General features: G+C 36.1%; 1 protein-coding gene across 1 annotated transcript; it reads left to right on the top strand.

Moving 5' to 3' along the window:
* The first annotated feature begins 5,515 nt into the window (after positions 1-5,515).
* LOC103937506 (classical arabinogalactan protein 9-like) lies at positions 5,516-10,392 on the top strand. The gene is made up of 2 exons (XM_048576296.1): positions 5,516-6,260; positions 10,095-10,392. The coding sequence occupies exons 1-2, from the start codon at positions 5,676-5,678 to the stop codon at positions 10,176-10,178; spliced, it is 669 nt and encodes a 222-aa protein (XP_048432253.1). The 5' UTR covers positions 5,516-5,675; the 3' UTR covers positions 10,179-10,392.
* Positions 10,393-14,426: the final 4,034 nt, after the last annotated feature.

The following is a 14,426-nucleotide window of genomic DNA, read 5'->3' as shown; positions in this document are numbered from 1 at the left end:
TCGTGGAGCATGTACGATAGTTCTCAGGCTTGCGATGTTTTAGTCCTCATGACTAGGGTTTAAGGTTTAGGACTAAGAGTCCTCCATGATTGAAGAATCGTATTATGTTTCTTATGTATTTGTAAATGTAGGGTTGTGATGTTCTTATAACATATGTAGTCACTTGAGTTGTTCTAAGAGCCATGTTTATGTTTTTTTTAAATTATTATTTTTAATGAAATTTCTTTCGCTAAAAAAAATTGATTTCATTCTATTTTTTTTTTTTTGAAGGTCTTGTAGATCAATTGTAAAATAAAGTAATTGAGCATTTAATAAATTGAAATTTTAAAAGTGTAGTGAGTAAAAAAAAACTGTGTAAAAGGGTTTGGGAAATTTTAATGTAAAAGTGATATAATTGTATTTATTGACAAGAATGGACATTGTAGTAGAAGTATTGGTGACAATAGTAGTGGCATGGGCAATGGTGGTGATGGCAGCATCAATGGTGGGGTATGTTGCAGTGCCAACAATAGGGTCTGGTAGTTGGCGTGTAGAGGTAACAATGGTGACAGCGGTAACAGTGATGGTAGTGGCATTGTTGGCGGTGGAAGTTGTGGTGGTAGTAATGGTGGTGTAAGACTAATGGTTCTAGTTGCAGGTGGTGACAACATTGATGGTGGGAGCAGCAGTGGTAATGGAAGCGGTAGTGGTGGGGTATTGTGGTAATAATGGGTTGTGGTGGTTGGAGTGCAAATGGAACGATGGTGGTAGGGGGCGGTGGTAGTGGTTGTGGTGATGTTGATGGCGGTGGTGGTGGTCATTTTGTTCCCCAAGGAAAAAAGTATGAATAGAAGGACAAACATGTCATTTAAAAACTAATAAGGGTATTACAAGAATTAAAAATATTAAAAGCATAACTTTGCTTTTAATGAAAGCAAATTTTATAAACTGCTATCTAGAGGTCATTACTTTTAAAATAAGAAGGATCATTTATATTTATCAAACACTTTTTATTGCTTAACCTTAAATTCAAGTGGCAGTTAATAGAAAAAGAAAAAAAAAACAAAACCAAGCGAAATCTAAGACATGTGAACAAGATAATGATATTTGTAAAGCATAGCCTTTTAATGAAAGCAAATTTTATAAACTGCTATCTAGAGGTCATTACTTTTAAAATAAGAAGGATCATTTATATTTATCAAACACTTTTTATTGCTTATCTAGAGGTCATTACTTTTAAAATAAGAAGGATCATTTATATTTATCAAACACTTTTTATTGCTTAACCTTAAATTCAAGTGGCAGTTAATAGAAAAAGAAAAAAAAAAAACAAAACCAAGCGAAATCTAAGACATGTGAACAAGATAATGATATTTGTAAAGCATAGCCTTTTTTTCCAAGCGGAAAATTCTATTCTAATCCTTGAAAAAGATTAATTTTGGAATAAAATCTTGTCTAAGATAAAAAATTAATTATAGTCCTTGCCATTTAATTGTAATTTTCGAATATTAATTAGGTTGTAATAATGTAAGATCCCACATCGTCCAGGGGAGTGAATCTTGTAAGCCTTATATGTATATTCTCATCTCTACCTAGCACGAGGCTTTTTGGGAGCTCACTGGCTTCGAGTTCCGTAGGAACTCCGAAGTTAAGCGAATTCGCACAGGAGCAATCCCAGGATAGGTGACCCACTGGAAAGTTCTCGTGTGAGTTCCCAGAAACAAAACCGTGAGGGTGTGGTAAGGGCCCAAAGCGGACAATATCGTGCTACGGTAGAATCGAGCCCGGGATGTTGTGGTGGGGGCCCGGGCCAGGATGTGACAAATAAGTATTGAGTTTTTTGTGTGTAGGTTATATATGGATTCCTATAAACCATAAAAATGTTATTTATCATTGATAATTATAATTAAGTTCCCATACTAAGAAAAGACATATATTCTCGTTTACTTTTCATTGTACTTGAATTTCTCTATATATATGTATATGCATTTTAAGCACCTTTGTATGTTAAGATATTATAGTTACATACCAACACATTCATATCGAAACTTATATATGTATGATACATTCGTTTCGAAACTTATGTACCAATGCATTTATACCGATACATTTGGATTGAAACTTACGTACTAATGCTTCTGTACCTATGTTTTTTTTTCAAATATAAATTTTTTGTTGTTAACTTTTGTTAAATATAAAAATTTGAATTTTGAATAAATTCGATATTGTAAGTTGATAAAGAATAAATGTGCTATAATTACGTAAATATGGAAAGTTTTAAGAATAGAGACATAGATTAGATTTAAAAAAAAAAAAAAAAAAAAAAAAAAAAAAAACCATTCATTTTAAAATCTAAAAATAATCTTATTTAAACCCTAAAATTTAAAAGCCCCTTTTTCAAACCATTAATACGAGGTTTCTCTTTGGATTTAACGTACTTACATATAGCAAAGCAAAAAGTACTACTACATACAAATTTGTGTGTAGAGTGTAGACATGTTTTAGATTTGCACATTCATCGCGGCCATAGTTACTTATCGATATATATTATTATTTCATAATTTTTCACTTTCAAATAATTACTCTCTTAATAATAATGTTTTTTTTGTGTGTGGCTAAAACGGTATCTGAGATTATCATAATTTTTCATCTTAGTCTCTGGCAATGAAATAGATAGAAGTGGTCCCTAGATTTATCCACCGTTTATCATTTTGACATTTTCGTAAAAAATCTATTAAATATCATCGTTAAATTGTTATGTGAATGACCACGTGGACAAACTCAAAGAACCCACTTTCATCAATTTTCATTGTCATCAAGAATGACATTGAAGAGTTATGCTAAATCTCAACACAATTTTAACTAAAAAGCCTAATAATAATAATCAGCTAGTTGTAGACTATAGTAGTAAGATTGCAGTTGAAGGCACTGATCACGCGGTGACAGATCGTAGTCCTAAGGATCCGCAACTTGATGATTTGGACGTTGAGCTCGTATGTAATTGCCAAATACTTAGCCTAAAAATCACAAGTGTTCGTGCTCACCACTCTCAAGTGTGATAATGTTCACTATCTTATTTATTATAGAAACGTTTATGAAAAGGGTTTGGATTAAGTTTATTTTAACAAAAAATTATGCCATAACTGTATTTAATAAAAAAGAATTAAATTTTAATGAAAAATGCTTCAATTTTAATAAAAAGGACAAAAAAAAACTTAAATTTTAATGAAAATGACACAATTTTTTTTTTTAAAAAAAGAATTGATGCTCGGGACATGTACACTGTTTATGAAACTGAACACTATTTATGAAACTGAATGGTACTATACTATTTGTTGGTCCAATTTCATAAATAGAGTCTAGTTTTTTGTCCACTTTCATAACTAGTGTCTAGCTCTTGATCATGTTTCATAAATAGCGCCTAGTTATTGGATCTAGTTTCATAAATAATGTCTAGTGATCGGTACAGTTTTATAAATAGTGTCTCTTTCTTTGTCCGGTTTCATAAATAGTGTCTAGTTATTGGTCCACTTTCATAAATGGTGCCTAACTCTTGGTCATGTTTCATAAATATTATCTAGTTCTTACTCTAGTTTCATAAATAGTGTATAATCCAGTTTAGTTTCCACCAATTGGTTTAGTTTTAGAAATAATGCCTGATTCTTGTCTTCGTTTCATAAATAGTGTCTACCTATTGGTCTAGTTTCGTGAATAGTATCTACTTATTGGTGAAGTTTTATAAATAATGTTTAATTCTTGGTTCAGTTTCATAAGGTTCGAAATTTACACCCTTTTTAGTCTTGTAAAAGCATCCATTGCACCTAAAACGATGAACCCAAAAGTGACTATTTAGATAAATAAAAAAAGAAATCTATTAATGTAGCTAACAATGGGAGAAAAAATTGGGAGAAAAAAGTGAAGTGTGGACGGGAAGGAGGGAAGGGGAGGGGAGAGGGGGGGTGGGGTACACGCCCAACGTAAGTTGGGTTTTTTTTTTTTTTTTTTCTTCAAATTATTCTTTTGTCCTTATTATTAAATAAAGTTAGTAGGTGGTTTTTGATTAAAATGTAAACATTTGAAGCCCTTTTCATTATTTTTCATATTTATTATTCTTAGATGGATTTAAATTTTGATATTTATGTCTATCTACTACACATATTTTGAAATTAAACTTATCTAACTGTAATAAATAAGATGATAAATATTACCATCACTTAAAGGTGATGCACAAAAATATTTTCATTTTGTGTGGATCACGCCACATATAAAAAATAAGTCCAGGCCCACTCGTCATAATGTTCATTGATACTCCTCAACGGTAATCATGCATAAGGTTAAGTGGCTAACTACCTTATTAGTGTCCATCCACCATGCACTACAACAATAATTCAATCACATGGAGATCAACTCTATTCTTCAAGTGATAGCATGCTATGGTGGGAACATACCAAATAACTCACTTTTTATCAGTTGCCAATGAAAATGCAGGTAGAATTTAAGAATTTTGTAAATAATGAGATAATAGTGTATAGGATGATCGTATATGTGAATCAAAAGTGTCTACGTAGAGTTATGAGTATAATTTGAATGAGTTCGAAGATTATTCTAAACCCAACCAGGGTCACGATGAACAAAAAAAATATTATCAAAATTCAACAAAGCTATTGTACTTATTTTAAAAAAAAGTATGTTAGAGAGATCAAAATTTTAAATCATATTTGCAAATCCAATGATACGTCACTAATAAAAAATAAGCACGTTAATCAACATTAAAGTAATAATCTAATCATCAATAATCACATCATTTGGTTTACAAAGTTGGTTTAAAAAATTTGATCTCTCTAGTATTCTTCTTTAAAAAGTAGAAATAAAATTTAAAAAGAAGAAGATGATATAGTAGTTGTGATATCCTACCACACTTGTTGATACATAAGATACATCACAACCACCATATCTTCTTCAATCTATTTCCACAAAACTAGGTCCGTGGAGAGAAACTCTCATTACCCATACTTCATTTCTTTATTTTTCTCGTTACACGATTAATCATGACGAGGGAGAGAACAAAAATAGTGTATACACAACTAATGAAGAGAGGTGGTGGAGGTTGGAGTTAGGGTCGCTACCAAAGTTTTAAATACCAATTTTACAAAAATATCAATATCGATGGTCCTCTAATGAAATGATCGAAATTTGGTTGAAAACTTAAAGAGTGAAATTTTGAGAAATGTTGAATCACCCAATAATGCATTTATAAAAGACATGTATAAGTTGTCATATGATATGCCACATGTGGTATTGCAATTGCAAATGAACAAAACGAAGATTAGTATTTAAGCAAACATGTATATGGTCCTACTACACCACGAGACTTGAGTGCCTCTGTTTTTACCTCAACCAACCGAAACCGGAAGGGCTGAAAAATGTAAAAAACGTAAAACGCACCCAAAACACCCAGATCTAACGGTCCAGATGCGTTTGGCAGCACCGCGTGGATATAAATCCCCCCTTAAGGTTGCAATTAAGCCAACGGAGGCTCGAACCAGCTAATAGTTGCTCATGCTAATAACGAGAAGGGCCTATTTAACCAGTTCCAATTGCCCTGTGTCTCTCTCACTCTAAACCCAAAACTGCATAACTCGACCGAGTCGACTCACTCTCTCTCTCTCTCTCTTAATCACACAGAGAGGTCAGATATGGATCGCAAGAGTCTGTTCTTCCTAGGTTTTATCTGCATTGTCTTCGCCGGTGTCGGAGGCCAATCTCCCCCCGCCACCTCACCCACCACCACTCCTGCTCCCCCCGCTACACCCAACAACCAGCCACCACCCTCTCCTCCCGCCAGCACTCCACCTCCCACCGCCACCCCTCCTCCCACGTCAGCTCCGCCTCCCGTTGCCACCTCACCGCCCCCAGTTACCACGTCTCCACCTCCATCAACTCCTCCCCCTGTCTCTGCACCCCCGCCGGCCACCCCGCCTCCAGTCAGCTCTCCTCCACCCGCAACTCCACCTCCAGCGACCCCCCCACCCACCACTCCTCCACCTGCAACTCCACCACCGGCCACTCCACCACCAGCCACTCCGCCACCAGCAACACCACCACCGGCCCCTCTTGCGTCTCCTCCAGCTCAGGTACCAGCTCCAGCTCCCGCCGTGACATCTCCAGCCTTGGCGCCTTCTCCGCTCGCACTGGCCCCAGGACCACCGGCGCCACCAGTCGGAGCTCCTACGCCGACCCTGGAGGCCGGTGCTCCGGGACCATCATCGTCAGATGATCAGGTACTTTTCGCGCTTTTATTTACTTTCCATTTTAGAGACAATGGTCATTCTCTAACGTACGCTGCCGTACGGATGTGAGCGTTCAGTCCCATTCCAGTTTGTTTACATTTCTCAAAGCATCTCAAAATGCAAAAGTTAAAATTCTAAGTGCGGAGAAATTTTTAAAAGCTTCTCAAATTCCAAAAGCACATGAGAAGATACATCACGTGTTTTTACGTAAATGATAGAAAATTTTATTTTTTAACTTATTAACCTTTTAATACATATATTCTACAATTTGTATAATGACACATGATGTACCACCTCGTGTGCCGGTTAAGTTGACAAATCTCTCTTACATGTGCACTATTTTGACAAAAAAGTGTTTTTCTGATTTTTTTTTTTTTTTTTTGGTTTTTTTTTAGAGCCAAATTTTATATAAATTGACATTCTTCACGTTACCACCAAATTTGAAAGCAATGTTCCATTTTTTTTTTTTTTTGGTTTTATTTTAATGTTAAGACCACATATTTTCGCCTACTTGATTTTCTAAATAATTAAAAAAACATTTTAATTTGATATTTCAACTGTAATAAGATACTTACAAATTATTATTTTACCACATTAGCTATAAAAATAAAATTTAACATGTCTCAAGTTGATTATCCAAATGGCGTATTGTTTAAAAATCGTGGGATCTTTCTAACATCAGCCGATAGTTTGACTTTAAATGTTTCTAATAGGACTATGTGTTGCTACCACGTGGCAACACAAGTCCAGTCAACGGTTTAGTGCCAGGGCTCTGATCTACTGTGCCCAACCTTCCTCTGCCCAACCTCGTATCTTGTTTTATTCAATTAATAGTGGTTAACTTTGTTAAGTCTTCTACTTTTTTGTAAAATAATAATAAACCATAAAAAGCCTTGTTTTCCAGTTATGGATATGCTATCCCAATTTTGGTGTCTCGTTTATGTCTCCTTATATGATTGACATGTGTCCATTCTATTAACTCAAAACTAACATTGTTAACTTTTACTATATTAAAATAAACAAACTAAACATAAAATAAATGATGAAAAACCTAGAAATTCCATCTCATTATCATATTCCCCTTCGGATTTAGATCCGCTCCGGACCTTAATATTCGGAGCCTCCCCATCCATTAATCTGGGCTACACAAATTGAATCCAACGGTTTCCTTTAATTCATATTCCTGGCCACCAAACACAACCAATGACCCTAATTTGACTTGCACACCAATCAGCGGCCCATATTTGTGGATGAGGAGGCTCCAGACATTAAGGTTCGAAGCGGATCCAAAACCTTCCCCTTTTACTATCTCGTCACCACTAGAGCGGTGATGGGGTTTTGATCTTTTAGCATTCTAGGACTGGCATTGGCCATGGACAAGATTTCAGGTCTGGTGTTCGTTAGCGAACTTGGCATCGTAGATCGAGTCATCTCCGGTGCCATTTTCCGGTGAAGAAACTGCCTCCCTAGCACATGAGCCTAGGGATACCATAGTGGAAGGCAGATCCTTTGTAGTGTATGGTCTTGTCAGCGCAACTGATGCCTTTCTCTCCTATGCAGAGAGCCCCAAAGTTTTTGGTGGTGTAAGGGGTGGTGTAAGCGAAATGCTCCATCATGATACGGTCGACCAGTTGGTTTTCGATCGTCATTTCAAAGAAAACATTAGGGTTTTCCATTGCTAGATTTGATTGGTTCGTTCTAGATGAGAGAATGTAGGGAATAAAGTGCTAAAACCAAGAAAGCGAAAGCCCCAAAACCAAAAAGTGAAAAGATCGTCATCACGGTTCCAGTGGTGAAGAGGGAGTAGGAGGGGAAAAAGATGTTGACTTAGGAATTTTTGGGTTTTTGTATCTTTTATTTTATGTTAGTTTTTTATTTTAATATAATAAAAGTTAACAATGTTAGTTTCGAGTTACTAGAATGGACACATGTCAATCAAATAAGAATGAGACATAAATGAGACACCAAAATTGGGACAGTAGACCTGCAGCCCTGTTTCCCCTCACGTTTCATCATTTTGATTGATATCCTTCATGAACACGCACCCCTTCTCTGCTCTCTTGATCTCATAAACCAACATTTACTAAACATACACCGATTCAACCCTATGAGCCACTGCATGCAGTCATTGGCAACAAGTAAAAGTGCCTTCAGCCTCTTCCTCTGACTTTTCTTCTCCACCCAAACTAAGTTATTCTTCGGTAGGGGTGAGCACTTTTCATGGGTCACCCGCCAAAACCGACCGACCCAAATCGTGACAAGTTAAACCGGGTTAGTTTTACAGTCTTAAAAATTGAAACAAGGGGCATTACCTGCCCACCCGTTGAAGGGAGCAGTTGAAGTTGGTTTTCAACATTAACAACACATTACAACTTAACCTGTCCGCATATGTCAATTATCTACCACTTGAGTTTCTTTTTTGGTCAACCTATTTTCCTGGCAATGGTTTGGATGATTGTCAAACCAACACCCCTTGATCGACTAATGGGTTGAGGTAAAATCTGAGCTGATCCGTCCGCTGCTGACTCCTAATTCTTCTCATCTCCTCCCCAACAAAGGCGAACCCAACACTAACCCACAACATCTCCATGCCCAAGGCTATAATAATGAACAAGACCAAATTGATTAGAATGTCACATCTAATTTTTCCTTCTCTTCGATTTTTTTCAGTTCATCCGCCCAAATCCCTAATTCAAAATCCCATCTATAATCTCTAAATTGAGGTGTGATGGTTATGAGTGGGTTCGAAAACAAAAAGGAAAAAGGACTGAATACCAAATTGAAGTCGTAAAAAACCGAACTTAAAAAAAAATCAAACCCAATCAAAATTTTTTGGTTCGGTTTTCATTTCAATGATTCAAAATCGAAGTGAAACGAACCAAACCGAATCGAATTGAATATATACTGATTTGATTTATTTATTTGTATTGGGTATTCATTTTTGAAGCTCAATTTCAAGACCATTAACAATTTTAGGCCCAAAGCCGAACTTGAAGCCCAATTCCTTCCCCTGGCCCGCATCTTCCTTATCTCCCCTTCTTCCTTCCTTTATTTCTCCCTCTTCTTTCTTCCTTATCTCCCCAGCCACATTTACAAGCTCTCCTAGACTCCATCACCAACCTCTCCCTCCGCGGCTCCATCACCCCCTTCCTCGCCGCCAACTGCACCGCCCAAGAGGAACGCCACCCGAAATCGTCCTTTCAACTCTCTCCTTGTCTCCACCCTGTCTCGGCAGTGGTTGTGGTTGAGCGGCACATCCCCTTCTCGACTCTCTCGACATTCGGATTCCCAACCAACAACCACCCAATCATCAACAATCAAATTTTTTCGACATGGAAAAAATAAGGGAACTTTAACGAAAAGCTTTAGGTATTATTTACTTTAACGGAAAATCACATTTTTATACTAAAAGGTCAATCTTAATACTATTCATTTTATCCTTTATTTTGTCATTGTCATTAAAACTCAAAGTTTCCAAATCATTTTTATTACTAACCAAACAGTATTGATCATTGCATTTTGAATTGGGTGATTGTCAGGTTTTTTTTTTTTTTTTTTATGTTTGTTAAATTTATTGTTTATCTAACTAGCACGAATGACAAAAAACGATTCACCAGACATAAGCGATGATTAATAAAACGTTCAATTGAACTAACTATATCTTCGATAGTTGTCCCACGTTAAAAAGAAAAGCAAGCTTTGCTTTAGTTGCCAAGTAATTTTGTGTCTCTCTCTTCTATTGTCAATTGGTATTAAGTTGGATGCTCGCGTTTTAGATATTTTGTCTTATGAATTTTGACAAAATTAATTTTATTTAATATGCAGAGTGGAGTTGAGAAGATGTGGTCGATGCAGAAGATGGTAGGGAACTTCGTGTTTGGGTGGGCACTCCTCAGCTTGATGCTTTAGATGAGGAGATGATCACTCTCTCTGCCTGCAGGCCTTCTTTTTGTATTTGATCTCTTCTACCATATCTGTGGTTATTTCTTCTTCTTTTGATATGTTAATATTGTTAGCCCAGGTTTGAATGGGGACTTGATCACCACTTGTATTTGAACTATACACATTACAATTCTGTTGAATTCTTTGGGAGATTTTTGAGGGGAGCTTTGTTTTGATGTCACTATTGAGAGGGGTTTTTGTTTTGTATTGAGATCATTAGCAGTTTTAACACACACACACACACGCACACACACACATACATATATTTTCTTCAATGCTTTATCTTTTACTTTTGCTAACTAGTTATTCCTAGTCGAACATTCTATTGTGCTTTGGGATATATTTAGATTGCAGAGCTTTTAGTCGTTAGATTATAATGATTCGGTTCGTCTCGTTTGGTATTTGGAATCGAAATGAATTGAATAACTATCTAGTACAATGTATCTTGAATAGAGAAGTGGATGTCAACTTTCAAATTTTGTTCAAGTTGGAGGTAGAAGAGAGATTAGTCATGAAGAAAACTTCACTCTTCCAAACCTACTATTGTTGTGGAGATTTGGAGGGGAGAAGTTTTCCTCATAACTAATCTCTCTGAACTTGGAGTCTCGGACACAATTTGGAAGTTGGCATCTATTGTTTTATTCAAGTTACATTGTACTGGAGAGTTATCTAATCATTTCCAATATTAGACACCAAACAAAAGCCTAAGAGATTAATGCCTTGACTGGAAGTCCTTTTGTAGGAAGTATTAGGTTTGGGGTCACGTGATCAGAGTAGTGTAATTAAGTATTCAAACTTAATTACAATTTGCAAGCTACTAAAAGTCTCAATTTGCCATACAAATATGTAATATGAAACTTGGACTTCTTTTCGAAGAAATGAGAAAGGCCTTCAACTGAGCTCGTGTCCTTGTGCTGGGCCGGAAGGCTTTATGCCTTTCTGGATTAATGGACTAAAACATGGATTTGCTGTTAAGAGTTAGGGTTCAAAAGTGCTCTCAAGTAGTGCTTTTTTGTAGTCTCCAAAATGATTCAAATCCAAATCGATAACAAACTCTCCCATTAGCACTATAATTTAGTGATTGTTTTAATTGTTAGTAGAAAGTCTGAGTTAATTACGCTAACATCTCCTGAATTTATTGAGTTTTCATAAAATTCTCTCACGTTTGAGACATTACACGAACATTCATTTAGGTTTTAATTCATTTTCATATAACCCCTTCAGTCAAAATTCTGTTAATAAATTGACAACTTTACCCTTATAACTAACTGCTTAAACATTAACAAAAATCTTTTCGCAAGAAATCTCATTATATTTTTGCGCTACGTCACAAGAAAAAAACATTTTTGCAACGCGAGATATCGCGTGATTTGCATAATATCATGCGGTTTTTCAAACCTTGGAATAAATGAGGACCAAGAACTGGAAATCAAAATCAGAATCGCAGTCAAGGAGTTTTAGTATATATCTGATTCAACCAATTGCTAGGGTCTCCTCCCAAAATAGTGCAGCACTTAGTTTTGTATAATAGATTAACGTTCATGGACAAAAGAGAGGTGCGGTAGCTGTGGCAGAAAATGAGGTGGCGGTGGGCAGTGACAAAAGGGGGTTGCTGGATATACTTCAATTTCCTTATTGAGTTTTCAATTTTTATTTATTTTTATATATTTGAGAGGATAAAAATGGAATACCATTTTTTTTTATGCAAAACAATTTTTTTTTTTTTTTTTAACAAACGATATAGTCTAGACCAAGTAAGAGGTGAGCTTATCCTCATAAGAGCATCCCCAATGAGAGGCTCTATATAGGGCTAGAAAGTGGCGGATATAGCCCAATTAGAGCTCCGAAGAATCTTTGAGGCTCTAAAAAAAAAAATCTCCCAATAATGGGCTATATATCTTCTGGGCTCTATATGAGATTATATATTTTATTCATGTAGTAATTTGATTATGCGATAAATTTATTTTTGTTTTAACTTTTCTTAACTTGATTTTTTGACGTGTTATCTTAAATTTTAATTTATGAACTTTTTAACCTAAAAAAAATTCAAATTTTGATAAAGCTAGATTTCATCACTTATGCACTGTTGTAGGCTCTCTTGTCTCAATCTCATCCGTTGGTTTGTTTCTATGAAATCAGACAAGCTAAGATTTCATTTCATAACAACCATTGGATTTGATTTATCTTTTCTCGATCTCATCCGTTGGTTTAGTTCTCTGATTGACACATTCTCCGAAATCAAACAAAATTTCATTTCATAACAACCATTGGATTGGATTATCTTATCACAATTTAGTTATGTTATTTGTTTATATTTTCGGTTTAGGTCTCTAAACTACCAATGTTAAATTTCATCACTTTTTGGTGAATTTTTCAATCTACAAAATTAAGCACAAAGTACTACATTTTTTTTCTAATCAATCACACAAAAAATAGTCGTTCTTTGTATATGTTTTCTTAATCAAACACAAATGGTTGAAAATAAAACCCTAATATCCTAAATGGTTGAAAAATAAAACCTTGAAATCATGTTTTGGAATTACAAATGGGCTCACCCATTTCTAAATTAAAAACAAACAAAAAACAAGATTGGACCCTCAATTTGGTGTGGGTCCCCCTCCTTTTTTTGGGCTTGATGTAGCCTAACTTTTTACTACCCAAGGATTGAAGTTGCTAACCCATTTAGTGTATGTAGCTCCATTTTCCGGCCCATTGGGATGAAATATTTTGTTAGAGCTAACAAATGTGATAGCCTCAAGGAGGATAAAGCTCCCATTGGGGATGATCTAATGGGCTAGCAATAATATGGTTCGAACTCATTTTTGGCAAAAATAAAACCAAAGACCTCTCATTTACAAATGAAGAGGAATAATACTAGACCGTAGTAGTAAGTGGCAGCTGTAAAACAATTTTAATTAGCATCCATAATATAACACATGTCAAATTTTCTAGTTGCTTGGATACATGATGATGTGGTGTTAGAAACATCTAAGAATTTCTCTATAGTTCATCACTTAATAAGTAGATATCATATATAGCAAGTTTCTAACGTGAAAGTTATAACTCCCACATCAACCAACGGAAAGGCGGTGATGTGCCTTATATGTACATACCTACTTCCATTTAGTACGAGGCATTTTGAGAGCTCACTGGCTTCGGGTTCCATCGAAACTCCGAAGTTAAGCGAGTTCGGGCGAGAGCAATCCCAAGATGGGTGACCAACTGGAAAGTTCTTGTGTGAGTTCCCAGAAACAAAACTGTGAGGGTGTCGTCGGAGTCCAAAGCGGACAATATCGTGCTACGACAGAGTCGGTCTGGGATGTGATAGAATGGTATCAAAGTTACTCTGCCATGTGGTGAGAGTGTGCCAACGAGGATGTCTGGCCCCTAAGGGGGGTGGATTGTAACATCCCACATCGACCAACGGAGAGGCAATGATGTGCCTTATATGTACATGCCCACCTCCATATAGCACGAGACCTTTTGGGAGCTCACTGGCTTCGGATTCCATCGAAACTCCGAAGTTAAGCGAATTCGAGTAAGAGCAATCCCATGATGGGTGACCCACTATTGGGAAGTTCTCGTGTGAGTTCCCAGAAACAAAACCGTGAGGGCGTAGCCGAGGCCTAAAATGAATAATAGCCTGCTACGGCAAAGTCGAGCCCAATATGTGGTGGAGCCCAAGTCAGGATGTGACATATCTATCTACTAACGGGTACTCTGTATGCATTTCAAGGCATTCTCATATGTGTCAATGCATACATTATGTATTTTGCTAATTGTATCATTCCTCGTATAACGTTGTATGTGTTTCTCAAGTGATTAGGAGCATTTATTTATGCACTTGAGATACTCTGCATTCAAAGCATTCTTAGACAACCGACAGTATGTAATCTGAATTTCGTTAGAGCGAAAGCAACTCATCCTAGCATTTCTTGTCAATAGACTAATATTGTACATGTTTTTTTTTTCTTTCTAATTTTCAAATTGAATAAAATTTGGGAATCTAATCCTTTCTTTACCCAAATCACTCCAATGTCACCCTAAATCAATGCCCAGTAGACCAGGCAATATTTACGCATGCACGCGATTGCCCACTAAATGTCTTTGTAGGGGTGATGAGATATTAGATTTTTCTAACAATAATGAATGACTCAAAAGTCTCTCCAATAGAGAAATGGAGAGAGTATCAACACTTATTTGCATACATTTATT

This window comes from the organism of the source record quoted next, unplaced genomic scaffold, assembly GCF_019419815.1.
Source record: "Pyrus x bretschneideri cultivar Hongxiangsu unplaced genomic scaffold, Pyrus_bretschneideri_v1 Contig89, whole genome shotgun sequence".
Lineage (NCBI taxonomy): Eukaryota > Viridiplantae > Streptophyta > Magnoliopsida > Rosales > Rosaceae > Pyrus > Pyrus x bretschneideri.
This window is presented reverse-complemented; position numbering and strand designations above follow the sequence as displayed.